Genomic DNA, 26,138 nt, shown 5'->3' with positions numbered 1-26,138 from the left:
TTTCCATTTGAACAACTACATTTCCTATAAAGAGTTTCTGTTAAGTTAGTGTCCTGTGCTCCTAAATTCAGACAAATATATACAGCAGACTCTCTCAGCAAAAGAAATCCAGAACATATAAAGTCATTGAAAGCACCAGTATATTTCACATGCAAAACAAATTGAGTTAGATTCTACATTTTTAATGAGTAATTTACTTCAGCTTTAGTGATATATACTTTAGAGCTAAAGTTAATATAAACTATTTTCTAATTTCAGTTCCACTACTCTATTTGATAGTGATTGACAATTAAAAATGCTTTTTACTAAGTCGTGTTCAGATTTTGATAGAGTACAGGAGTGCCAAAGCCATTGACTTAGAACCATTCTTCATCCAGTATGTGTACTTGTAATATTGCCAGAGATCTTGTCGCAGTAAAGCATCAACTCTATTAAGAATTTTAATGTCTTATCAATTCTTGAAGGAAACATTAGTTGGCCCTTTACCTATAATACAAATTATCCTACATAATTGATTATTTATTGTAAACATTTTATTGTATCAATAGTAGTTCTGTAGCATATACGGTTCCCCTGTATGATTCATGGCTGTGTTCCTTAGAAAATTAGGTGAACAATTATAAAGAAAGATGAGCAAATTTCATGAGATCCAGAAGATGTTTTTCTGAAAACCTTTGGAACCACATCATTCTTAGAACAATGATGGAGAGTTCTAGAGAAAGTTATAAACATTTAATGTACGCTTTTTCTGTTCTTAAAATCATCCCATTTCTTAATTTGGAAGTAGTTTAATATCTCATGTGGTTTAGATTATGTATTATATTTTCCCCTGAAAATAATTTAGTTTGTAATGCCATCATGTACTGCATGGTTTAAAATGACTTGATAGTTTTACAGATCTAATTTTGGTATATTTGTATCTCAAATAATTCGCCAACTCAATATTTTGGCTTAACAGTCCAAATCAAATTGTGGTCCAAGTAGCAGGCACTCACATTGGATGTACAGAGAATTGACAAGCAATTAGCAATGAATATTTAAACATCTTCATTACCCTTGCATGAGAAATGCAGATGGCATTGGAGGAGATGGCAACCAGAGGGTACTACTGTGAATTATGTTTTTGTCATTTGGTCACCTGACCATTGGAAGACTTTCTCCGGGCCCTATGCCACTCCTGTATATCTACTTTCTGGCTAGAAATAAAGAAAACATTCCAATGTTTTAAAACAGGTTGCTTCCATGAAATTTCTTTGCGCATTTTGTGATTTGTGAAGGTTGTCCCTGTGGATCTGGCACATATCCTTTATGTATACCAAACCCAAATGCCAAGTCTTTATCAGGGTTCACAAAATCAGATTTCCTTACACACTTGTGCTGAACATTTGCTTCAATTACCTTAGTATAATGTGTTGAACATACAAAGGAGAAATCAACATTGTGTTCCTTGAAGCTAATGTACTCTTTATGGCCCAAGAAAAGGCTATTTGAATAATACCTTTTCCAGATTGAACTCTCATTATATATTTATTTTTTATTTTTTTAAGGAAAAAACAACACTGGAGAGTCTGACTCAGCAACTGGCAGTAAAACAGAATGAAGAAGGAAAATTTAGCCATGCCATGATGGATTTCAATATGAGTGGAGATTCTGATGGTTTGTGAAAATTGCCAATATATATTCCAATAATATGCTGAAGTGCAAATTAAAACTACTAAAGTATACTAAAGGCACCTCACACTTGATAACTGCAGTGAGGGCTCATGTACAGGCAATTCCCCTCTGCCAAGCATGCTGCTCAGTGCCTTGTGTGAATCATCTCATGTAGAACCTCTGCCACCACCTATGAGATCAGTGCTTTTACAGGAGAAACCTGTACAGGTGATGGCCCCATAGGAATTTTGAAGAGGCAGTACTTGAATTCAAGACAGCACAATTCCAAAGATAACGCTTTTCATCTCCATCCACACCATTTCTCCCCTTCTCTATTTCTTGTAATCAAAGCAAGTTTTCAGTGTATTGTATTTACCATCTCATTAATTTTTCTCTCTTCAAACCTTGACCAGAATACATGGCTCAGAGGACAGTTCCAGGATGCTTGCTTGCACTTGAGAACCCTTTCCTCTTTTTCCGTCTACCACACAGTCAGGTACCCTCCCTACCCTTCACAACCCACCTAGGTCTCCTGCTGTCCAACCTCAAGCTTCCTTGTGGCATCAGAACTTCTGTTACCTGATTCCTCTCTGAACATTCCAAAAGTCCACAGGAACAACTAAATAAGTTACTAGTCTAATCTTATTATCACAGCAATTGGAGAAAAAGAAGAACGTACTATTCCTCTTGCACCATGCCCCAACTGAGACCCTTGCTCCAGGGTCATGTGACATTCATGCATTTTAAGAGATCCTGGATGGCACAGCCCTGAATTTTGTTCCTGCTGGAGGGGCAGTTCCCTGTATGTAGAGGAGACTATACCAGAGCAGACCAAGGGGGTGTATACTTTCAGTTACAAGAGGTTCCCTTGACTCCCCACCCCAACATGCGCAGTTATCTACTCGCTGCCTTCGACCAACTCTACTTTTAAATCCAGGTCAGGAATAGCCAAGAGATTAGCCAAACTTGCACATTTAACCAGATAGAATTCTTTCAAAATTGAATTTTATTCAATTGGATATCAAAAAAAATCTGAGGATGGTTGTTTTGTTTTGGGTTTTGTCTAATATATTCAAATATTTGCCTCCATTTTCTACCTTACTTGTGTAAGGCAAACCTGACCTACCTAAGTACATTTAGATTTGATGAAATCACTTAATGTACATTTTATTGCTTGTGTGGCTGTAAGGTATAAGAGCTAGAAAAGACAGATGTACAAATGATCATTTGCTAGTTACAAACCCATTTTAGAAAGATGTTGCTATATATTAACACTCATATAGTCAATAAAAAGACAATTACTGGTAATAACGCATTTCATAAATTTTAAGTTGTATAAGCATAGTAAAATATACTCCATGGTAATCAGCTTTAAAACATCAAAGTTTTTGTTGGTTGTTTGTTAGATTCAGTCATGCTTATACACAAAATAGTTTCCAATCTTCATTAGCCAAAGAGCATGTTATGAATGAGAAATGATGAGAAATTCCACCAACAAATTTTCTGTTTTTTGTTTGTTGTTATAGAAGGCTTCAAGCTTGGGTAACTTTAGTTGATGTCTATTTCTTCAAATTAAGAAAAGAAAGGAATAGGAGCTCAAAGGAAGGAAAGTAGTGCTTTTACTGCTCATTGAAGCTCTAGAAATCCCCAAAATGTTTTAAAGTTTCAGATGCTACTAAAATACGTCTATTCGAACTCTTGTAATGATAACCATGGAAGGTGGTTAGACTTCTCGAGAGTTGTCTCTTTTCTTCTGCTTAAGCTATTCTGAGAAGTCCCAGATAGGCCTGCAGGAGTAGTTGCAGCTTCCAAAGTGTCTACTGTGACTCTTGATTATTTCATGAGCTGTAATTCTTGCTTATGAATCTTGCTTCTCTTTGGATAATTTTAGATGTTAGGGAAAAAAATCAGGAAATTTTATTACTCTTTTACCTTAAGCAGTGGCTATAGACTTCTTATGAAGCCAGAGAAATATAAGGATACATTTGTTATTTTCCCTACCAAATCCAAATATTTTGAAGTGCAGATATCATTGCTGCTTCAGCATATTCCATGCATTTATTAGCACATAGTTTCAAAGAAAAGCCAAGCACAAAACAGGAACAAGAAGATGCTGCGATTATAACTCAAAATTTCCTCTCACAGTGCTTATATTTATCTAATATCAGAAAGAGGAAAAGGGCATAAGGATTCTATGTTCTGACAGTCTTTAAGTAGAAGAGACATATATTTTCACCTGTTGGCACCCCTCCTGCACAATAAATGAGTGTTTCCCAATATTGTGAGCTCCTTGACCTGTTTAATAATTCTGCAGTATTGGCAGGCCTATTAATCTAACCTTACTCTTCTGTTTCCAAATTGCCCCCAAAATCATATATTCAAAATTTCTTGTGTGCTTTTGAAAATAAAAGGTGAAACAGCCCATGGTCCATTGGAAGAAAAGGGAAATATATTAGAAATGAATTAAAAATACAGATACACCATTTGCCACCACAAGGCTTATCACAAAAACTTCACAAGCATCTGGCTCAAGAACTGAAAGTACCATTATCAGAAGAGCTTTTTATTTTCAGATATTTTAATGGGTTGGAAAAAAGTAATCCAAAGAAGAACATTGCTAAGAATTTTAACACTAATGTGAAGTTATGTTTCCTCTTTTTAGGAAGTGCTGGAGTCTCTGAATCAAGAATTTATAGGGAATCCCGGGGGCGTGGTAGCAATGAGCCCCATATAAAGCGTCCAATGAATGCCTTCATGGTGTGGGCTAAAGATGAACGGAGGAAAATCCTTCAGGCCTTTCCTGACATGCACAACTCCAACATCAGCAAGATATTGGGTAAGAAAGCATTACAAGTCAAGTGATGGTAGAATAAACGTAGTATTCAGCCATCTCATGTTATCTGCTTATCCAAAATACAAGGACCATGATGGAGGTTTTTCCTTCTGATTTTGAGACAGTCTATGTTCATTGACAAAAATACCCAACTTCTACAGCTGGTTGAGCTGTCTCTATAATAATCATTAAAATATTTTCCCCTCTTTAAAAATCTTGAAATAATTTCCTAAGACAGAAAAATAAAGGACTCTCGCAGGAGCCACTAGATATTGGTATTGCCAGTTTTTATTTTTCCCTATATGAATGATAGGTCATCTTGGGAACATAATAAGGAGGCTTCTTTATAGAACCCATCATGTTGTGACAAGGAGGTGGGGATGCTGTAATTGAAAATCAGTTGAGATACACAAAAGAAGATGAAAATTATACACCTTTTAAAAAACTTTTTATTTTGAAATACTTTCAAACCTGCAGGACAGTTACAAAAATAATATAAACACCATACACAGAATGCCAGTATATCTCTACCCCCCACCTCAGATACCCAGATCCACCAGTTTTAACATTTTGCCACATTTGCCCAATATTCTGTATATCTATCCATCTATTTCTCTATCTGCCTGTCTATCTGTGTATCTATTTATCAGTTCAGTTTCTGAACACTTGACTACACGTTATATCCACTATGCTCCCTGAATACTTTAAACTAAGAACAAGAATAATCAATTATATAACCAGCTTAAGTGCAGTTATCAAATTCAAGAAATTTAACAATGATATAAAGCTATGGTCTGTATTCCCATTTTTCACATGTCCCAATAATGTCCCTTTGAACCTTGCTGGGAACTTTTTACAATCATGTATTTCATTTAATTTTCGTTGTCTCTTTAGTTGCACTCTGTTTTTTTTTAAACTGTGGGACCATGTATACAACATAAATTTTCCCATCTCAGCCACTCCCAGACATACCATATACCATTCAGTGGTGTTAATCACACTCAGAATATTGCCCTCACCACCTTCCCAAACAGAAACCTTACACCTAATATTCATTAACTCCCCATTCTCCCTACTCTCTGTCCCAGGCAATTTTTGTCTCTAAGAACTTGCATATTCTCTGATATTTTCTTTGTTGTTACCATAGGGTTTAAATTTAATATTCTAAATCAAATTAACTTCAATAATATGCACAAACTATGTTTCCATACCCCTCCACCCCCTACCTTTATGTAGTTCTTGTCACGGATGGCATGTTTATCCACAACGAATCTAAAACCACTTATTTAGCATTACATTTGCCTTTTAGATCCTGTAGGAAGTATAAAGTGAAATTACAAGTCAAAAATAAAATAGTGCTGGCATTTATATTTACCTATGCTCTCTTTCCCAGAGATCTTTATTTCTTCATGTAGCTTCATTCAATTGTCTAATGTTCTTTCCTTTCAACCTTCATTAGCATTCCTTGTAGGACCAGTCTAGTGGTGACAGACTCCCTCAGCTTCTGTTTAACTGGGAAAGTCTTACTCCTTCCCTCATTTTTGAAAGACAGTTTTACTGGATATAGAATTCTTGGTTGGCAGTTTTCTGCTATCAGCACTTTAAATATGTCTTCCTACTGCTTTCTTGCCTCTGTAGATTATGATGAGAAATTGTTACCTAATCTTATTGAAGTTCCCTTGTATGTTACACATTACATCTATCTTGCAACCTTCAGAATTCCCTCTTTATATTTGGCATTCAACAGTTTTATAACATGGAGTGGTGTGGATATATTTGGGTTTGTCCTGTTTGGAGTTTGTTTAACATGTTGGATGTGTGTATTCATATCTTTCATTAAATTTAAGAAGTTTCCAGTCATTGTATGCATATTGTCTGTGGATAATTTCAATTGTCCTATTTTCAAGTTCACTGACTCTTTCTTCGGTCAGTTCCAATATGTTCTTGTACCCCTCTAGGGAATTTTAAATTTCTTTTGCTGTGGTCTTCAGTAGTTTGGGTCCTTTTTATAATTTCCATGTCTTTATTAATATTCTCTTTTTTGTGTTCATCTATCTTTATTTCCTTTAGATTTTTTATTTGTTTGTTTGTTTGGTTGGTTGGTTTTTTTTTGCTTTACTTTGGACCATGTTAACCATTAGCTATTTGAGCATATTTAGGGCAATTTTTTTTTTTTAATTTTGTCTGTTATGTCCCAGGTCTGGCCCTCCTCAATAATAATTTCTAATGCTTTAATCTTCTTTGCCTGGGCAACTGCTTCTCCTTTTGTATATTTTGTTATCTTTTGTTGCAACCTAGACATTTTGATATTTCAGTGTGTTACCACTGGGATTTAGAATGTGAGGCATGTGTTCCTTATGCTTATATCCAGATAGTATTATTACAGAGCTTTCCTTTAATTTCAGGAGCCAACCACTCCCCCCCCCCAAAAAAAAAAAAAGGCATTTCACAGTGTTTCTAGATTGACGAGGACACAAGCCTTCTTTCAGGGCTTATCCATACAATCTGACAGGGAATAGCTCTAGGCACCTCAGTCTTGCCTTTAGCATGTTTGTGAGGCCCTAGGAACTGTACCCCAACCCCTACTAGAGATCATTTTAATTCCAGAAAACTAAAAGAAAAGAGCCCATTTCTTTTGTGCCCTTTTCTTGATATCATCTCCATCATCAAATAGGCTGGTGGCTTGGTACCAGGCACCTAAGCAAATTTTTTATTATTCATTCCCTGGTGTCTGAGAGCTGAACAATAGAAGTTAAATAGACATACTTAAACTCTGCCAGAAAATGTCAGCTTTAACAAGTAAGTAACAAACTTTGTTTAACTTACTTAAGCTTTTTAAAATATACAATCCACTTAGAATTACAAATAGTTTATGAAGATAGGGTCCCTTTGGATTATTTACATTAGTAAACTGATCATCTACAAATAGTAAACATATATATGTGTTTTTATGATCCCTTACTCTCAAAAATGTTAAGAGATGCCACTGCTTTTTAATAAGAGCAAAAAATTTAAAAAATTAAAACCTAGACACTTATATCTCAGTTTTCATCTAAAACAGTTTTGAGATATTTGAATGAAAGTTATCTCAAAGGGGATAAATGTGTGGAACTTAAGATATATATATAAAAAATGTGAATACTTATGTTTAAAATATATATCCATACATAATCAAAACATGGAACCAATAGAGGAAATGCAAACTATTTGCATTTCTGATCTATTTTTTCTTTTTATAACTATTCTATCTTTTTTTTTTTTTTTTAAGATTTATTTTTATTTATTTAATTCCCCTCTCCTGCCCCGGTTGTCTGTTTTCTGTGTCTTTTTGCTGCGTCTTGTTTCTTTGTCCGCTTCTGTTGTCGTCAGCGGCACGGGAAGTGTGGGCAGCGCCATTCCTCGGCAGGCTGCTCCCTCCTTCGCGCTGGGCGGCTCTCCTTATGAGTGCACTCCTTGCACGTGGGGCTCCCTACGCGGGGGACACCCCTGTGTAGCACGGCACTCCTTGCGCGCATCAGCACTGCGCATGGGCCAGCTCCACACGGGTCAAGGAGGCCCGGGGCTTGAACCGCGGACCTCCCATGTGGTAGACGGACGCCCTAACCACTGGGCCAAAGTCCGTTTCCTTCTATCTTCTATCTTAAAACACTTCAAAAAAAACACCTAACCTCTTGCATTTGGGAAAGTTTTAGGAAACAATAAAATACTTGATGTAAGCATATTTCATATAAATCAGTTATTCCCAATTTAGAAATCAAAAAATATAAAATTATTAAGTCAGATTAAACTGTCTTGATATCATTCATGTGTCTTTATACTAATGTGATAATTGCTGATTAATATTTTATCCTAATTAGAAGAGAAATAAATATCAGATGACATTTTAGAAAACAGCAGAGTATTTTAAGGAAAAGAGATAGCTGGCTAAAAGGAATCCTTTCTGGTTTGGAGGAGAGAATATTAGAATGATTATATGATTGTATTGTAATAGGCAATAAGAAAGAGAATGATGCCTGATTTCAGTCTTTTTAATGAACTTATATTAATTAGAGAGAGAGCAGGTGTATTCGGGAAATTTTAAAAATAACACTGAGGTGTTTTAGACCTCAATATTTAGTCATATCTTCAAATAAATAAGTAATCTTCAAATATCCACAAGATCACTCTAAATGGCCCATTTTATATAAAAAGTACAAAGAAAGCTTGATGTTTTCCTCTTTACTGATTGTTTTGGATAACAGCCGCCGACAGCATGCCACTAATTCATTCTGCTTAAAACAGGCGCTTGAGCTGGGTTGACATTTTACGTAGTCTCTGGGGATCCTAGTTGACATTTTAAAGGGCTTCTAAGCATTTTATAATACCCTAAAATCTGGTTTTAATAAGCCATTCTGCTGAAATTGTTAACATAAGGAATCACCTTTTACTGTTTGGCGCTACATCAGGGGATGGGGGACATCTTTTTCTGATTAGATATACAGTAGTTGGAGTAAAATGTGCAAATTCATTGCAGACTCCATGGAGATGACAGTGCTGCTCAGTGCAGACTCTTCACTGTTACTCAGTTGCCAGATTTAAAAAGGGAATGAGCACTTTTAAGTCCTCTTTTTTCTTATTTTGAATATGTAATATTTTTTATCGAATCTCTTCTTTTGCAATCAGAAATAGCCAAATGTCCTTCCCCATTTTTTATTATGATAAGCCAGCATTTTGAAAATGGCAAGGAACTAACTTTCTGTTCATGGGCCCAGAGTAAGCAACCAGACATACTCAAATACACATTTTCGTTTCTTTTTTAGCTATTTAAAATGCTTTCTCACCTTTCTGTCTAGTATATTTCAGGGGTTTATACCACAGATACCTATACTGGTTATTGTACTTGTACCTGCAAAGCCATTGAAACTAAAAACAAACTTATAAATTAGTTAATTCTATTCAAAAGTTATCATTTAAAAATGAAAATTGCATTTGTCATAAAATGGAATCATTACTCTGCTGTGTCATAAAATGGAGTAGTTAAGCCATTTTACTCCCCATGCTTAGGCTGTCTTAACTCTTATTTCTTAAAAGACTTATAATTATTATATGGCCATATTTTTCAATATAGCTTAAGATTCAGTAAGACTCCCAGGGGAATTTTATTACCAAATATCAAAGTATTTTCTGATTCCAGTTCAGTCTGGACTTGGAATCCTATTTGTCTGAGAATTTATGCATCTCTGATTATTCCATTTCTTGCTACATATGCATCTCTTTTTTCCTCTACATTTTATCCAAGCCAGCTTTCTCTGCATTCCTCTAATCTCCTTCCCACTGCAGAGCCTTGACCATCCCATGCTTTCTCCAGGAGCCTCTCCTTCCTTCAGTGAAGCCTCCCTGAGCTGCCGAAGCTTGACCCCACTTCCTTATCATATGTTCTTATTGTTTCCTGTGCTTTCAGCAATTATAATGTAATAACACATTTTTTAATCAGACATATAATGTATTTCTCCTCCGCTAGAAATTAAACTGCGGGAAGACATGGGCCACATCTGTCTTGTTCACAGTAACCAGCACAGCACCAGGCACATAGAGGGAAATATAAAATCAGGTCCCACATTCCAAGGCTGCTCATTAGGGGCTATGAACATTCCTGTTCTTAGACATATATATTCTTTTTGGTTTATACAACATTTAGACTAACAGAAAAATCTTTAACAATTCCCTGTCTAATTGAGAAGCCTGGTTTCTTTGAGTGTTCTATTTGGTCATAAAGATAGCTTGTGAATTTCATACAAGGTCAACCACTCTTGAGCCACTTTTCATTACATTCCTATTTGGTCAGAAAATTATTTCTGTCAAACTCTCTTTTCCATTCCAAGCTAAGATTTTAAAAAAAGCTGGTCTACATACTTGCAAGGAACTCCATGAAAAGAACTTATCTAGTTCAATAATTTTTATAGCTTTACCTGTGTTTATATTTACCCTGAGTACAACTTAATGGTTTTCTAGAGAATAATGTTGGGCAAATAAGGAGTTTGAGATTATACCTACAGGGGATAAGGCGTGACCAATTCACCTGGTGCTGGAAGATGCCTATTTAAAGAGAAGTCGGAGGAGACTATAGAAAAGGATGAATCTCTTTATTGAACTGTAACTTGGGTTTCTGTTGTAAATAGAATGTAAATAGAATATTAGTGTCTAAATGGAACAACTGTGTAAGACCTACATTGATATACCACCTAGGCTACATCTTTTCCAGGAGACCACAATATTAAAGGAAGACGTATTATCCCTTTTGCTTCATTGCTTTAATAAACGTATCGACCCATACTGAGAAATTCTGTGCATTTGTAGGGAAGAAGTTTTCAACAGTGAGTTGTTTAAGACATGGGGTTTCAATTGAGTATGATTGAGTAATGAACCAGAAAGCTTTGAAGATCTTGCATGGATGACTTTGGGAGGCATTTAAAGGCAGCAGTACCAGGATATTTGGGGTAGTAATCTCCTAAATCCAGTTGTTTTGGTCTTTATGGTTCTTACAGACCCTAAATAATAATTCTTATTTGGGTGGAGTTGAGCTAAGCACATATAGATAAAACAATTCATTGGCAAATAGACAGGTTTTTCTTACATGGTTATTAAAATTAGCATTGTTACTACTACTTCTGTTACTACTACACTTAGCTATACTGACAGAATCAAAGCTTTCAGCCACATCTTTATTAAGAATTAGCAGAAACTCTTCTTTAATTGAACCTCAAACAGTCATTTTTCTCCAATCCTAGTTGAATCCAAACCAAAATTAAAAATGAAAGGAAGAGGAAAAACACTTTGGTTATCATTATCAATGCAGACTATCTCACAGGAAGTGGCATCTTTATATATTATTGAGAGAAAAATGTAGAAAGATATACCCATTAAGTTATCTGTGATCATTGATGTACATAATATACATTTGGCTAAATTGTTAGTTCAGTCCAGAAAATAAATCTTGTCTGTTGCTCGTGGGCTAGAGTTTCTTCTGGCTCATGGCCACCACCACCACCATGCTTGGGGAATCTCACCTCTGGGATCAAAGCTCACCCACCAAAACCATTTTTACATGTTCCTGTGTTTGGACCAGTATTTCTACTTCCGATTGTCTTGTTCTCAATCATATCTGATTTTAGGACGCCCTAACCTTCCTTTCCTCCTAGGATCACGCTGGAAAGCGATGACGAACCTTGAGAAACAGCCATATTATGAGGAGCAAGCCCGTCTCAGCAAGCAGCACCTGGAGAAGTACCCAGACTACAAGTACAAGCCCAGGCCAAAGCGCACCTGCCTTGTGGATGGCAAAAAGCTGCGCATCGGAGAGTACAAGGCAATCATGCGGAACAGGCGGCAGGAGATGCGGCAGTACTTCAATGTCGGGTACGGGCCGTGCAGTCACTTTTCTCATGGGGAAATATTCCTGTTATTCTTAATGGGACAACAAACCTGTTCGTTCAGTTGCAAAGCAGCATTTTGAAATTGAACCTGAACACAGTGTATTTTCAGAGACTAAACTGTCCACCACAAATTCCTGAAAAAGAATGTTTGCCTTTTAATCCTGTCTAGCCCCTAGGACGGTGGCTGTGACATAAGCATTTTTAACAACCAGTTTGCAAGCAAAATGTATATAAGTAAATAATTTTGAAGATTGCTGTTAAAAACTTAGAAGTATTGCTGATTATTTTTCTAGGTGTTTTTTTAAAAATTACTTCCAATGCACCCTGGTGGTGGCTAACAACTTAGTTGAGACAGTACAACATAACAATTATTTCAAAAGAACGAACCACTGAGTGAGCATCAAGGATTGCTGGGCCATCAAGGCACACATGCAGCCTCTCTGGATCACAGTATTCAGTAGGGTCTAGGGCACAGCAAGTTTGTGAATGGGAAAGTTCCATTCTGAGCTAAGAATGCAGCTCTCAGGATGTTTTATCCTGCCTCTTATGGCAAAGCTGTTGATAGTGTCATAATACGCTGTCTGCAACCACATTGCTTCTGCAGAATTTTCTCAAGACACAGAAATACAGGTGCTCATATTTGAAACCAAAGTTAGTAAGATCCTGAGAGCATCTTGGGATAATAAACACTGTTCTGAAAATGTCCTCAGGATAGCTTACAAAATCTGCCCTGCCCCCTCCGTTTTTTTGTTGTTGTTTTTGAAAGAGTCTGACTGCTCTGTCTAAGGGTCTGTGATTTATATCCAAGTGCCTGTCTCTTCTCAAAGCTAAGCCCAAAGTTCAGCACTCCCTGGGTTAAATAGTAAACACATGAATAAATGAATGAAAGAAGACATGAATGGATAGCATCATAAATCCCTTCATACTAGGAACTGCTTTGTCATTTGTGGGTCCCAGTGCAAAATGAGAATAAGGGCTCCCTCTTTTAAAAATTTTAAGAATCTGATGCCTGCAGCTGCAGAACTTTAACTCAAACCTCCTGCATCTGCACAGGTCGCTCACCCATTAAGCCAACCCTTTATACTCCCACCTAAAATTGTTGCCAGGACAAGGAGGAGATTATGATGTAGTTCAGTTCTGGTGGTTTCTGGGCAGTAAAGTTTTATTTTGAGTGTATTCTAGTATTTTCTCCTTGGAGTCAAGGACCTGGATTCTTCTGCTTAATATTTTGAACCTCAGATCTTAGATTTTTAAAAAATAAAAGAGGTGCCAATGAAACAGGATTATTATAAAGAATAAATGGGAGTACACTTAACTATCTCAATTTATGAAGCACCAGCCAGAGGTAAGGCATTGGAATCAAAGTAGGATGCAAGTTTTTAGAAGTTAGGCAATCGGGTAAAAATCGGGACCTTAGAACTGAGCAGAGGGGTTAGGTTGATAAGGCCCCGCCTACCTGGCCACTCACCTGCGGTCTCTTTGGGAATCTCCCGACAGGCAACAAGCACAGCTTCCCCTCACCACCGCTGGTGTTGTGTACCCTGGAGCCATCACCATGGCAGGAATGCCTTCCCCTCACCTGCCCTCGGAGCACTCGAGCGTGTCCAGCAGCCCCGAGCCCGGGCTGCCCGTGATCCAGAGCACTTACGGGGTGAAAGGAGAGGAGCCGCATATCAAAGAAGAGATACAGGCTGAGGACATCAACGGAGAAATGTACGATGAGTATGATGAGGAAGAGGATGATCCCGACGTAGACTATGGGAGTGACAGTGAAAACCATATTGCAGGACAAGCCAACTGATAAGGCCAAAAGATTGTGGCAACCTTAGGACTTCAAGAAGCCCTAGCTGGTTCGTCCTTACCAGTGGCCAAGCACATTAACTTTCTCATACACTGACTGTTACTTTAACTGTTAGTCTTAACTAGTTGGGACATCAGCTGACTAATAGACCTCAGCCTCAAAAGGCTTGGAAAGGAAAAGAAAATACAACAAGAAAACGACAATATCAAAAACAAGAGATTGAAATAAGCTATGGGTAAAATAATGCCAGTAATTCAGCTGCTACATCCAAGCACTGAAGTCTTACCCGTCAACTTTTTTTTTTTTTAATAAACTTTATGGCTGTTTGTTCTACAATGTTCTAGAAATTCTCACTCAGGTACACAGTGCCAACAAGTGGCTTGTGAATGTGTTTTGTTGTTTTGTGCTACAATTTTTAAAAGGAAATAAGTTTTGTTTTGTTTTGTTTTGGGGTTTCCTGTTTATTTTATAATTTTTTTGGTAATGCACCTGACAGAAAAAGAAAGACAAATTTCTCTTTAATTCTCTCCACCTTCTCCATCTCTACACTTTAAAGATGGAAGTCTGTGCATGGGAGAGAAGAGGGAAAAAGAGCCTGTTTTTAATTTCCTTGCTATCCACCACAAAAATAAGCAATTATTTTCTTTAGGGAACTTTATCTATTGCACACCACACTACATCTATGAGCAAGTGCCAAATTTGTACTCAAGTGTTGACCCAGTTCATTTTTTCCCTTTCCTTTTCCCTGTTCCTTCTTAACTTAGGACAGTGTTATAACTTAGACAATCCCTTGAAAAACCTGAAATACCAGCAGCTCGTGAGATTTGACTTTTTCTTTTTTCTTTTTTTTTTTTAATGGAAACTGTAGGTGCTGTTCTCAGGTGAAAAGAGAGAGAGAGACATAAGAAATTTAGAGAAAAAAATATTTTCTGATCTTGGATTTTTGTGTATATGTATGTGTGTGATTATGGTACTAATAGGAATAACATTGGACCATTGTGAGTTAGACCCACATCTGGGGATGAAATCCCACATCCTCCTAAGCATCTGGTCTGGAAGTAACCTTGACCTTGACTTTGCACTTCAGATGACAACTTAACCAAGTACAGGGCTAAGAAATTATATTTTTAAATTTCCAATACGATTCTTATTGGATGAATCAGGTGGCCCTGGGTATAGAGGTGTGCGTGGAAGCTACTGGCAAACTGCTCCCAGGTGTCCTTTCTCCCTGGTCAGTCAGTTCCACTAACATTTGCTACTTAATAATTTTTTTTCCTGTTGATGCTTTGAGCAAAGCATTCATTCTTTCCATGGCATATATTTGACCATTTTCTAGAAATGTAGAATTAGCCTATTTCTCCAACATTCCATCCTTCCCTGACCAAGAAATGGATCTGCTGGTTTTATAAGGTATTTTTCACCTCTCCATGAAATGAGGTGAAGGCCATTTGCATTTCATAATTGTGGACCGTGTGCAGTTCATATCAGAAAAAAAGCAGAATTTGATTTAAAGTCACAGCAGTTCAAAAAATGGAGCCCGGCTGAACCCAACCACCCTTGCCAATATTCTTACTTTGCTGTAAGACAGATCCCCTGGAGACCAACTTTTGGTTCCAGCAGAGTGTTGCATGGAACACCTACTGGTGGTAAGGGGAATGCTTATTTAGATGTTGTTCGCCAAATGCCAAGGCAGTGGTAGGATCTGTACAAACAAATGCAAAATCATTGTTTATGGTGAAGTGTATCACACAGTCCAACCAGCAGTTTGAATGTGATATGACTTTCACTCCAGTCATCACTTTCCTATCTCACACCCCAAACACCACCCTAAAATTTGATTTTTACCTACACGTAAGAAAAATTATTTTCTATTGTTCTCTCTCTCAGAATACTTGCTCTGGGGTTTTGCTTGGAGGAGCTGATCATATCCTGCATGTCAGAGATTTTGTTTCGTTTGTTTCTCTGTTTTTGATGACTGTATTTTCATTTGAACTGCCTCTTTTTGCTAGTGTTGTAATAATGATGATGATAAAGTAATAATAATAATAATAGTAATAATAATAATAATGGTCAGCTGTTCCCAGATTAGTAAATTATGTATAATTTATTTTATTTCTCCCTTTCTATTTTATTCTGCTCTGATTTGGAAATACAGCCTACATGAGGCTGTTAGATATTTAAAACTAATTTCCATCTCTTTATTATATATGTGTGTGTGTGTATATATATATATATATATATTCACACATACAGTATTACTTCTACTTCCATAAGTTTTCCTCTTTTTAAAAAATTTTGGCCCCAACAATGTAAAGTTTAACAGGAAGGAGTGAATTAATGGGAGGGTCCTGTTCAATCTCAATTAACTTCATTAACTTTGCTCTCATCACTCATTTTAGTTATTTAATTGCCACAGTCATCTAGAGCCAGTTTTTAAAATTTTGTTTCTGTTTTGTTTTCAAGCACTCTGGATAAGGAGAAAAATAGACACTTGTTTTTATATCGTTATGATGTACAATGTGAAACCAGACTTTTAAAAATTCGTTCTCAGTCTTTGTTAACAGTTTTTTTCTGACTTCTGTGGGTTCACCCCTCCCGTTTGCTGGATACTTATTTTACACCATGTTAAAAAGATGCTTTGTTTTCATTTCATGACTTTGGGCTACGAGAATACTTTGTTTTAGCTCCAGGTAGATGCCACCTAGGGCATTCAAGGTTGAAAACAATAATTGCACTTAGTGAATTGGCAAAACACTTCTGTCCGGTCTTTGTTTTTATTTTGTTTTACTTGAAGGGGAAAACAAAATTGTTAAGGGTGACTTTTTAACTCCTGAAATTCAGAAGTTAATTTCGTTTGGTGAGTTTTGTTACCAGAAAGAGTAGACTGCATAGAATGAAGCAGCAAAAGGAAGCCCACAGAGCTCCATGCAGCCTCTTGTGCTGACCTTTGAATGGGTATCACAGTTGGTTTGCTTTACTTTAGCCCATAAGAAAACAAACACACAAACAAAAAATGCAAGTAATGTTTAAAGTGTTTAGAAGTCATTAGATAAAGGGTACTATGAATAGCACCATACTATGTTAATGTCACCCTTTTGGCATTTGATTGGTTTAGAAGTTTTGTAAAGGACCCTAAAACTTTGTATTCTTTTCCTGTGCCTCATGATGACCAAAAAACAAGGAAATGAGAGCGAGATAAAGCTAAAACGTAAACAGGCCCAGACTCTCTCACTCCTTTCCCATCTCTCTCTCTCTCTCCCTCTCTCTCTCTCTCTCTCTAGTACACACACACATGCTCATCCCAACATTGAATAATCATGCCAGAAATGTGGTTTTTAAGTAGGCAGTTCCCCTTAAAATAATCATGTTTTTCATATGAATCCAAGAGGACATCACTGGAGGAAATAGGTTAAAGTTGCTCATTTATAAGTTATTAACAATTTGGCTATATTTGGAGAAAATATCTTCAGTTCATTTATGCCTAAATTAGTTGTCAATTTTTAAAGTTTACTTGGCATCTGCACTTAAGAGTTAACTATATATAACATCCCTCCCAAAGAATATAGAAACTAAATCCTCATATAAAGAAAAAATATAAAAGAACTTTTTTTGGTGAAATAATTTCATAGATTTGATTTCTGGAGTAGAATTATACCTTAATTAAATCAGTTTTTTTTAAATTGTCTTTAACCATTTTTTGGTCCAATTTCAGGTATTTTCTTAATCCAAAAGCTGTTACTGTTCCCAGAAGAAGCCTTTCCTATCACATTTAAAACATCAGAAATAATTATATTTCAACCATTCTAATGAATAAATTATTGAAATATAATAAACAACTGTATATTTACAAAAACAGGTTTATAAAATATTTGTCTATCATTTTAATAGTAAAATTTAAAGTATGGGATTTGCAAGGAAAATATGAAGCCCACTCAAAGTGGTTCAAATAGCTCTTTGTCTTGTAGGGCATAGGCGTTTGTGTAGCCAGGCTTTTACAGTATTTAATTTTAAAATTCCTTGTAACTATCAGTTTCCCAGGTTGAAGATGATGTTGTGTTGAGTTTCCTACTGACTGATTCTTGTCCTCCCCAGTGTTTCTGTCACTGCTTCACTAAAACAGTATTTATATAGCTCCACTGGCGCTAAAGTTCTTCGTCCTTCTGACATTTTGGATTTTACAAGTAAAAATGGAAAAAAAAAAATAGAAAAGAGACAATCAAATGCCTGGAGCTTAAAACAAAGTATGTGCAACCTACCATCTCACTTGAAAATTAATAAAATAAATAATTATGTAAATATAACATAGAGTTATAGATTTATATTTTGTTCATAACACATAGTGTAATATAAGTTGTATATTTTCATGTTTTTGGTTTTATGTTATCATTCATGCCACAATAAAAATAAAACAGGAGTTTATGTACTCTTTAAAAAAAAAAGTGGGTTGCCACCAACCTGTTTTTTGGTTGTTTTTTTTTTTTTTGGTTTTTTTTTTTTTAATGCATTCTCTTTTTTTCAGTATTACTGCCATGCAAGGCACCAATAAAAACAGCAAATGTGTTCTTTACCTATTATACTGTGTTTCTTTTCCCAATTATTGTTATTTGTATTATGAAAAGAACAAAAGTATAGAAAATAATGTGTTTACAATATACAAAACCTCTCTTTATCGAAACTGACCTTCAACTGAGAACTTAGGGTTTAGTTTTTGGAGATAGATGTTATCAGAAGGACAGCCAAATCTAGTTACAATGGATCTCACTCAGGCGCGGATCTAGCTTTACTGTAATGTCCAAAAGTGATCCCTCTTATGTGTAGTTGAGGCTAATACACTTGAAAACCCTACAGCCTGAAACATCTTTAAAATATTTGTTTTCCCAGGTTTGGAACTGTCACCGGGTGGAGGGTGGAGTTTCTACACTTCAGAATTGCTTGTATTTGTATAGAAAAATTCCAAATATGAGATAATGAAATTACTAAGACCTATAAACAATCCTCACCTATTTGTTGTTGTTTTTACTCCTCTGACTAGCCTCTGGATTGTCTTCAGCTGTCTTGGGAAATGTTAAAAACAACAGGAAGTCTCCTTTGCTTACAATGGCATTTGCCCCTTGTCTCTTCCACCACAGTATGTTTTCCTGTCTTAGTAGTTCTATGTGTAATACTTTCCTATATGAGTGTTCGTTGGTTGGTTGTCTTTTTGTGTTTATTTTAAACAAGTATCAAGACACTGGTCAGACAAAGTCTGTTCAAATGAGTACAAAGTATGTATATAAAGAGGATGTATTCTACTAACACTTTAGGCATATCCTCTAAAGGAAGTATTTCACAAAGTTTGGTCTGTGGCACCTGCTTTGGAATCACCTAATAAAAATAAGTTCCACTCCTGAGGTACTAAATCAGAATCTGTGTGACGAGTGACAAAGCATTTGCCCTTTAATGGCTCCGAATGATTCCTCTGCACACAATGGTGTTTCCAAAGAACTAGGAGGGTTCTAGTTTCCCCTACCTACCACCTGCCTTTTTGGCATTTCAAGTTCTGCAGATCCTGTTTCTGCTGTACTTTCTCTTTATTTAACCTTAGTCCTCTGGATAACTTGAAACTGGGGGTCTGTGGCAGCCATGGGTTTGAGCTTGGGAAGAGCCTTGAAGCTTTCTCTTGTAGGGGGTAGTTGATTGAGCACATGAGATCCACCTGTACTTCAGGCAAGTGGAATGTTGAAGCCATAGCTGAAACACACAAGTCTAGAACCCGCTTAATGTTTGCCACACAAACTGAGGCTCTTTTGAAAGGAAAAGATCCACTGTAGGAGTCAAGAACTAAAACTGTTCTGTGCAGTGTTTATCATCGACTACCTTGGTCACATCTCTTCCTCAGTTTCTTCAGGAAGCAGTCTTGGGAAACAACAGATATGCTAAATATGGTGGATGGGGAAAGTCTTCTCTGGTTACAAAAAGTTGACTCACCCAAGGTCCAAATCCCTGATCTCTACCCTCTCTTCTACTAAAGAAAGTTCACTTTGTTTTATCCCGTGCTATTCTGATTTAGAAACATTCTTGTCTTGGCCTTTCTGTTTTTTAGTTTCTGATAGAATATTTAAAACTAGCACGCAGTAATAGATTGCTTTACTATTGTCAACACCTTGGCCAACCAAAAACATACTGACAATAATGAAACGAAACCAATCTTTAAAAATCTATCTCACTTGCTAATTTTAGTTCTTTGCATTTGAAGAAGTTCATATAAGTATTTTTTAAAAATCAGTGCTGTAATTCTCATGAAATTTGAAAGTTCAGGATTTATCCTTACAACTTAAGATCATTTAAAACTCAGTTGTAACAATGGAGGTGAAGGGAAGCATAAGTTAGTTCAAAGTATAAATTAGTTCAATCTCTGAATTAAATAATGTTTATGGAAGAATTAAATTTATTTTCTAAAGCAACCTAAAACTAGCTGAGAATTGGTGGGAAATCCAGAGGACCTGTTTAATAAGTAAGCACTGTAATTATTATGTTAAGTGTATGCAACAGAATTGCTAAAAGTTCTTAAAAATAGATATGTTTTGTTTTAAAGAAGGCTAAACATCTGTCCTACAATTTTCTTTACCCTGCTAATTTGATTAACAAACTATTTTTACCACCAAGAATGAACTTAGTTCATTTCTGGTCAAGTATATTGTCATTTTTCATTTAGTGTTGATACATGAGCTTTTACTCCCAGTTTTTATAGATGCAAACAAATATGGAAGGGAGGTGTACTTTGTTGCTATTCAAAATATAACCAAGAGTTTGAAAACTGTTCCGTCATGGATATCTTTACTGATCCAATTTTAGAAGGTAAAAAAGAATTACCAGAACAATTGCTGGAATTCAGAAGGCCGGAGTAAACACCACCATTTTTGTACATTGCCTGTTCAATTTAGTATTAAAGTTCAGAATCTGGAAAGCAATCCTAATTACACACAAACTGTAAAATATATTTGCAATAAAGCCTTTTGTTTCTAAAACCTGTGGTTACAACTTTTTAATATAAAATAATGTGGTGCTAGTGGAAAGTCTGGAAAACCATGGAACCTAATGAGATAATGACTTACAGATAAAATCAGCTTTATTCAGCTTGCTCCAATTTCGGCCCTCATTAAGCATACATTTTTGCTTTATGTCACAAACCTGATTTTTACTATACAGAGTAGTAATTTACACATTGTTACTGCATGAACTTTGATTTTTCAAGACTACAATCATTACTAGTAGGCCCAGCATAATTACTCAAACTCTCCTTTTTATTTGGAAATGATCCTTCTAGCAACATTGTCTTCTACTGGGTTAACATGCACCAGCAGAACAAACAGTCTTGTTTTTTACGGACAGAGTTTATTTAACATCTGGGAAACAGAGCAAAATCACTAGTGGTATAGCAGTTGAGCACAAATGTTAACTACAGATTTTTAAGAGAAAATTCTAGATTGTATACATTACAGATTTATCAAGTTCCCTCAAACCCACTGTTTCCACAGATCTGAGCTCTAATATTATAACCTATTATGTCACCTATATCTTAAACTCTTGCTTATAGAATTCTCTACTGGTGCTTTGTCTTCATCTCCCAATATTGTATGAAAAAGTTTAAAAGTTCTAAATTTTTCAGGTATCTCAAGATACTCAAACACTGGAAAACCTTGAAAAGATTTGTAAATTTTATACATTCCAGGTAAATTCCAAATGTACAATATCTAAATTTGTGCCATGGAAAGATATTTAGGAATATTTTTAAAATGAAAAATGCATGTCAGAAAAAATGAATTTTAAGAAAATACCCTTAGAGCTTTGTATGTTTGTCTTTCCTTTGTCTTAATGATTCAATATTTAGCAAATATTAAGCAAATGATGCTAACCAGGTCCCCCTGGCAATATATAGCCTAACTCTTGCCTTACACACAACATACACACACAGGAAAATTTCAACAACAACAAAATTTTGCTCTTTTAATAGTAGTTAGGGCAAAGAAGAAAGTTCAAGGATTGGAGAATTCTCATTGCTTTATTGAAAGAAACACAAATTTATCATGAGGAATAAAGCTTTCATTGCCCTAAATGGTCAGATGGATTTCACAGTCAATAATAAACAAAGCAAAGAGCCACTATTTTTGTAAGCAGATTTAGAAAAGCTGTAGATACATTATTCCATGTATGCTTACCCTATCAGTTCCTGAGCAGAGTTTTCTAAAGACAATTTGCATGGTATCAGAGCAGGATGTTATACATATGAAGAGATAATTGTATGTATGGATTAGACATGGATTGTCAAGGATAACAGTGGAAGAATTGTGATTATGATGAATCTTTTTCATGTCCCAGAGACTACCTTCCTTGAACATCAGATGTTTTGTTTTAGGAGGTACTGGGGATTGGACCTGGGACCTCATACATTCAAACCAGGTGCTCAACCACTGAGCTATACCCACTCATTCAAAGTGACTTTTAATTAGACAATGTTTGGTATTAAAAGTCTATATGAGCTATAAAACAACATTCCTTTCCTCAAAGTTTGTAGTCTATCCAAGGAAATAAGACTAACATACATTGAGCTGCAAATCTATACAATAATATGAACTGCAAACTGTAAGCAATACAGGATTTCAAACAAGAACAAGAACTATTTAGTGAGACTTCTGCTTCCAAATATTATGTAGTAGGTTGTGAATGGGCAACCTTTCACTGTAACAACTAGAAAAAGCTGGGAAAATTACATAAATGATAGTTTAAATGCATTAGGAAGGTATGGTAGTGATGAGGGCTAGATGATCTACAATTCCAGAAAAGTGAAAACCCATCCAAGAACAAGGTGATGATTGATAGCCATTTTCATTTGGTAAATGCAATAACAAATTCTGGATGTTGCTATGAAGAGCTTTGGCAAATACTGGGGTAAAGAGTAACCAGCAAAGTAGTTATCATGTGTCTGATGTGACAAATTCAAAACATGAAGGACCTCAAATGGCTTATTTTACTCATGGTATATTTGCTGAGTTCTGGAGCTGTGTAAGATGCTGCAGATCTGTATGCCAAAAGTTTAAAAGACAGAATGAAATCTCCCACTGTCTTTTAGTCCTTAGGAACCAAAGACCAATCAGAAAAATGGGGCCTATCTCAAACATAGCTAGTGTCTTCCTACCAGATTTTATCTTCATGGGTGGGATCCTAGAGAGCTTGTCTGGGAAACCCAGAAGGACAGACCTGAATCTCCTGCAGTCTGTCATGGTTCAGGAGACAAAGACCCACCACACGCACAAGTGAAGCTTGGGAGAACCACATGATGTATTTTAGTTTCCTAGACTGCTTAAAGCAAATACAATGAAATAGTTCAGCTTGAACAATGGGAATTTATTAACTTACAGTTTTAAGGCTGAGAAAATGTCCACGTCAAGGCATCATCAAGGTGATATTTTCTTCCTGAAGATTGGCTGCCAGGGTGATATTTGGCTGCTCTGCCACATGGCAAGGCCATAGTGGCATCTGCTTGTTTCTCCCTTCTCTTCTGGGTTTCAGTGATTTCGACCTCTTCTGTGGTTCTCTCTCTTCATTCCATTTATAAAGGACTCCAATACTAGGATTAAGTCCCGTCCTGAATGAGGAGGGTCACACCTTAACTGGAGTAGCCTCACCAAAAGGTCCACTTACAATAATATAGGTTTACACCCATAGGAATGGATTAAATTTAAGAACATGCTTTTTCTGGGGTACAAATTCTTCAAACTACTGCACTATAATAATATGATTAATGAACTGCAAACTGTAAGCAATACCAGATTTCCATTTATTTTATCTCATACAATGATTTCTCATTGTATGAGAAGATGTCTGGTGATTACAAAAACTGTCAACCAACCTTGACAGAGCTAAATTCTTGATAAGATTAAAAAGATCAGCCCCTCACCCTGTTTAAAAGAAGAATGGAAAACTCCACTTGGGTGGAAGATTGAAATATGTGAGTTATCTGTACTTCTTTATACCTCAATGTCAGGAACAATTTTTAAAAATCATAAGTACAGGAAAAGTCAAGAAAAAAAAATGACTGATAATCAAGGGGAAAACAAATGGTAGAAGCAGACTCACAAATGATACTGAAATTAAGTTACCAAGCAAAGACTTTAGCATAATGTTGATTAATACATTCAAGAAAATAGATTAAAGTAGACAAAATAGCTGAAATTATGAAATCTATAAATAATAAAGTGGACACAGAAGAAAAGATTAATGAAAAGGAAAGCAGTTTAATAGGAAATATACAAATTTAGAAAAGCAGTATTTGATGAGATAATTGCTGAGGACTTTTAAAACTGATGAAAGATATCCCACAGATTCAAGAAGCTAGATAATCCAAGCAGGATTCATCAAAAGAAAATCAGAATATACATAGCATAGTAAAACTGTTGAAATACAAAGACAAACAGAAATTCTTAAAGCAACCAGAAAAAAGGACACATTCCCTTCAAAAAAAACTGACAATAAGACTTACAGCCCTCTTCTCAACAGAAGCAATAGAATCTAGAAAAATGGAATCATATTTTCAAAGTGCTTCAAGAAAAAACTTACCAAATTAGAATTCTATACAGAGCAGAAAATATATACCAAAATGAAAGTGAAATAAAGACATTTTCAGAAATCTCAAAGACAGGATTAAACACCAACACCCCTGCACTAGAAGAAAATATTAGTTTTTCTGCCTGAAGGAAAATGATATTACATGGAAAAATGGAACTGCAGGTATAAATGAAGAACATTGGAAATGGTAAAATATGTGGGAAAATATAAATTAGTTGTGTCTATACAAAACAATAATAGTAATACAAGTTTTAAATATATGTTGAAATAAATGTATGACAATAATAATGCAAAATGTTGGAGGAAGAAATACAGATTTAAACAATTCTAAATGTATGGCATGTATTTGCTGTGGTCTCTAAGATGACAAAAATAGAATGGTAAAAAAAAATGTTTAACTTTTTTATAGAAGGAAATAAAATGGAATGACAAAAAATGTTAATCTAAAGAAAGATTAGTTTATTAAACTGAATAAAACAAAACAAAGCTATATGCATCTCACAAGAATTATAACATAGAAGGGTTGAAAATAAACAGTTGAAAGAAGATAAATCACATAAAAACTAATGAACTAGGAAGCTGATATAGCTATATGAATATCAGGCAAAGATGGCATTCAAGTCAGTAAGCATTAAAAAAGACTTAAATAGAAAATTTCACCTAATGATGGTAGAATTACCATTCTTTTCAAGTGTCCATAGAACAAATACTGAAATATACATAAAGATATCACTTATAGTATATTCTCTGATCGCAATAGAATTGAACCACAAATAAAAGGCAAACATATAAAGAAAAGGTCTAACTGCAGAAAAAGGAAATTATATCACAGCTCAATAAGGAATTAAAGTGGTGTTTAAAAAATATGCAGCAAATTTTAATGAAGATAACATATATCAAAACTTTTGGGATGCAGCTAAAGCATTTTTGGAGAGAAAAAAGAAGGCAAATGCCTTAAATCTTCATCTCAAAAGTTAGACAAAGAATAGCAAATGAAGCCTAAGGTAAATGGAAGAAAAAATGAGGATATGCCTAAATGAAAGAAAAACAAATGTATGATGAAGAAAATTGAAAAATACAATTTTTTAAAAGATTAATAAAATGTATATTTATTGAGAAATTAAGCAATGGGACTATAGTAACTAAGAACTTTGGGAGGACTCCATTGATTATGGAGTAGTTCAATATAGTTTCCAAAATTAGATAAGATTTAGAAAAAAATTAATTATTGTTAAATTTTCTATTTACTTCAGCCTTTTGGCTTAAATGAGTTTTATAACACTGATGCTACTTGTGCCACTGTTTTGGTAACAGGTTTTGTAACATTTCGGTGATCAACAGTTCTTTCCTTTTTTAAATGGATCTTCTTGAATGCGATTGAGACTAAACAATATTACACTGATTTACAAATGATCTGATTTGTATTCTACAACCATAGCTTGGAAAGTATATTATCAAGAACAGCAAGGAATCCTTGTGAGGGAGAGACAAAAATATCTAATATAAGTGATACATGTTAATGATACGTAAGGTAATCATAATTTGAGAGTTGAAGGAGAGAAGATGAAAAAATGAGGAAGTGTTTGATGGAAATGATTAAACATTAAATGCTAAATTTATTTTTGTATTCTTCTGTAAAAGATATCAAGCTAGGAGACTCCAACACTAGTCATCTGTTTTAGGAGCCAGGTCGATGGCGTAGGTGATTAATATTTCTATAAATTATATAATAATTTCCTTTGTACTAACGAAAAGTCAGTTCTGAATTGTTTATATAGGGAGTCATGAGAACTTTCTGGAGAAGGCAAATTTGATTTTGGGTCCACATTTGAGG

At 35.4% G+C, this 26,138-nt stretch overlaps 1 protein-coding gene across 7 annotated transcripts in view; it reads left to right on the top strand.

Annotated features, from left to right (window-relative positions):
* The window catches only part of SOX5 (SRY-box transcription factor 5), a 474,102-nt gene extending 455,829 nt beyond the window's left edge, over positions 1 to 18,273 (top strand). For all 7 annotated transcript variants that reach the window (XM_058282906.2, XM_058282908.1, XM_058282904.1 and 4 more), the window contains 4 exons: positions 1,548 to 1,656; positions 4,316 to 4,489; positions 11,665 to 11,881; positions 13,396 to 18,273. In XM_058282906.2, coding sequence (XP_058138889.1) covers positions 1,548 to 1,656; positions 4,316 to 4,489; positions 11,665 to 11,881; positions 13,396 to 13,699 — 804 coding nt within the window. In that variant the 3' untranslated portion in view covers positions 13,700 to 18,273. The remainder of the gene's footprint in view (positions 1 to 1,547; positions 1,657 to 4,315; positions 4,490 to 11,664; positions 11,882 to 13,395) is intronic.
* The last annotated feature ends 7,865 nt before the right edge of the window (positions 18,274 to 26,138 follow it).

Source organism: Dasypus novemcinctus, chromosome 20 (assembly GCF_030445035.2).
Source record: "Dasypus novemcinctus isolate mDasNov1 chromosome 20, mDasNov1.1.hap2, whole genome shotgun sequence".
Taxonomy (NCBI): domain Eukaryota; kingdom Metazoa; phylum Chordata; class Mammalia; order Cingulata; family Dasypodidae; genus Dasypus; species Dasypus novemcinctus.
Note: the sequence above shows the minus strand (reverse complement) of the source record. Positions and strands in the feature narration are given on the sequence as shown.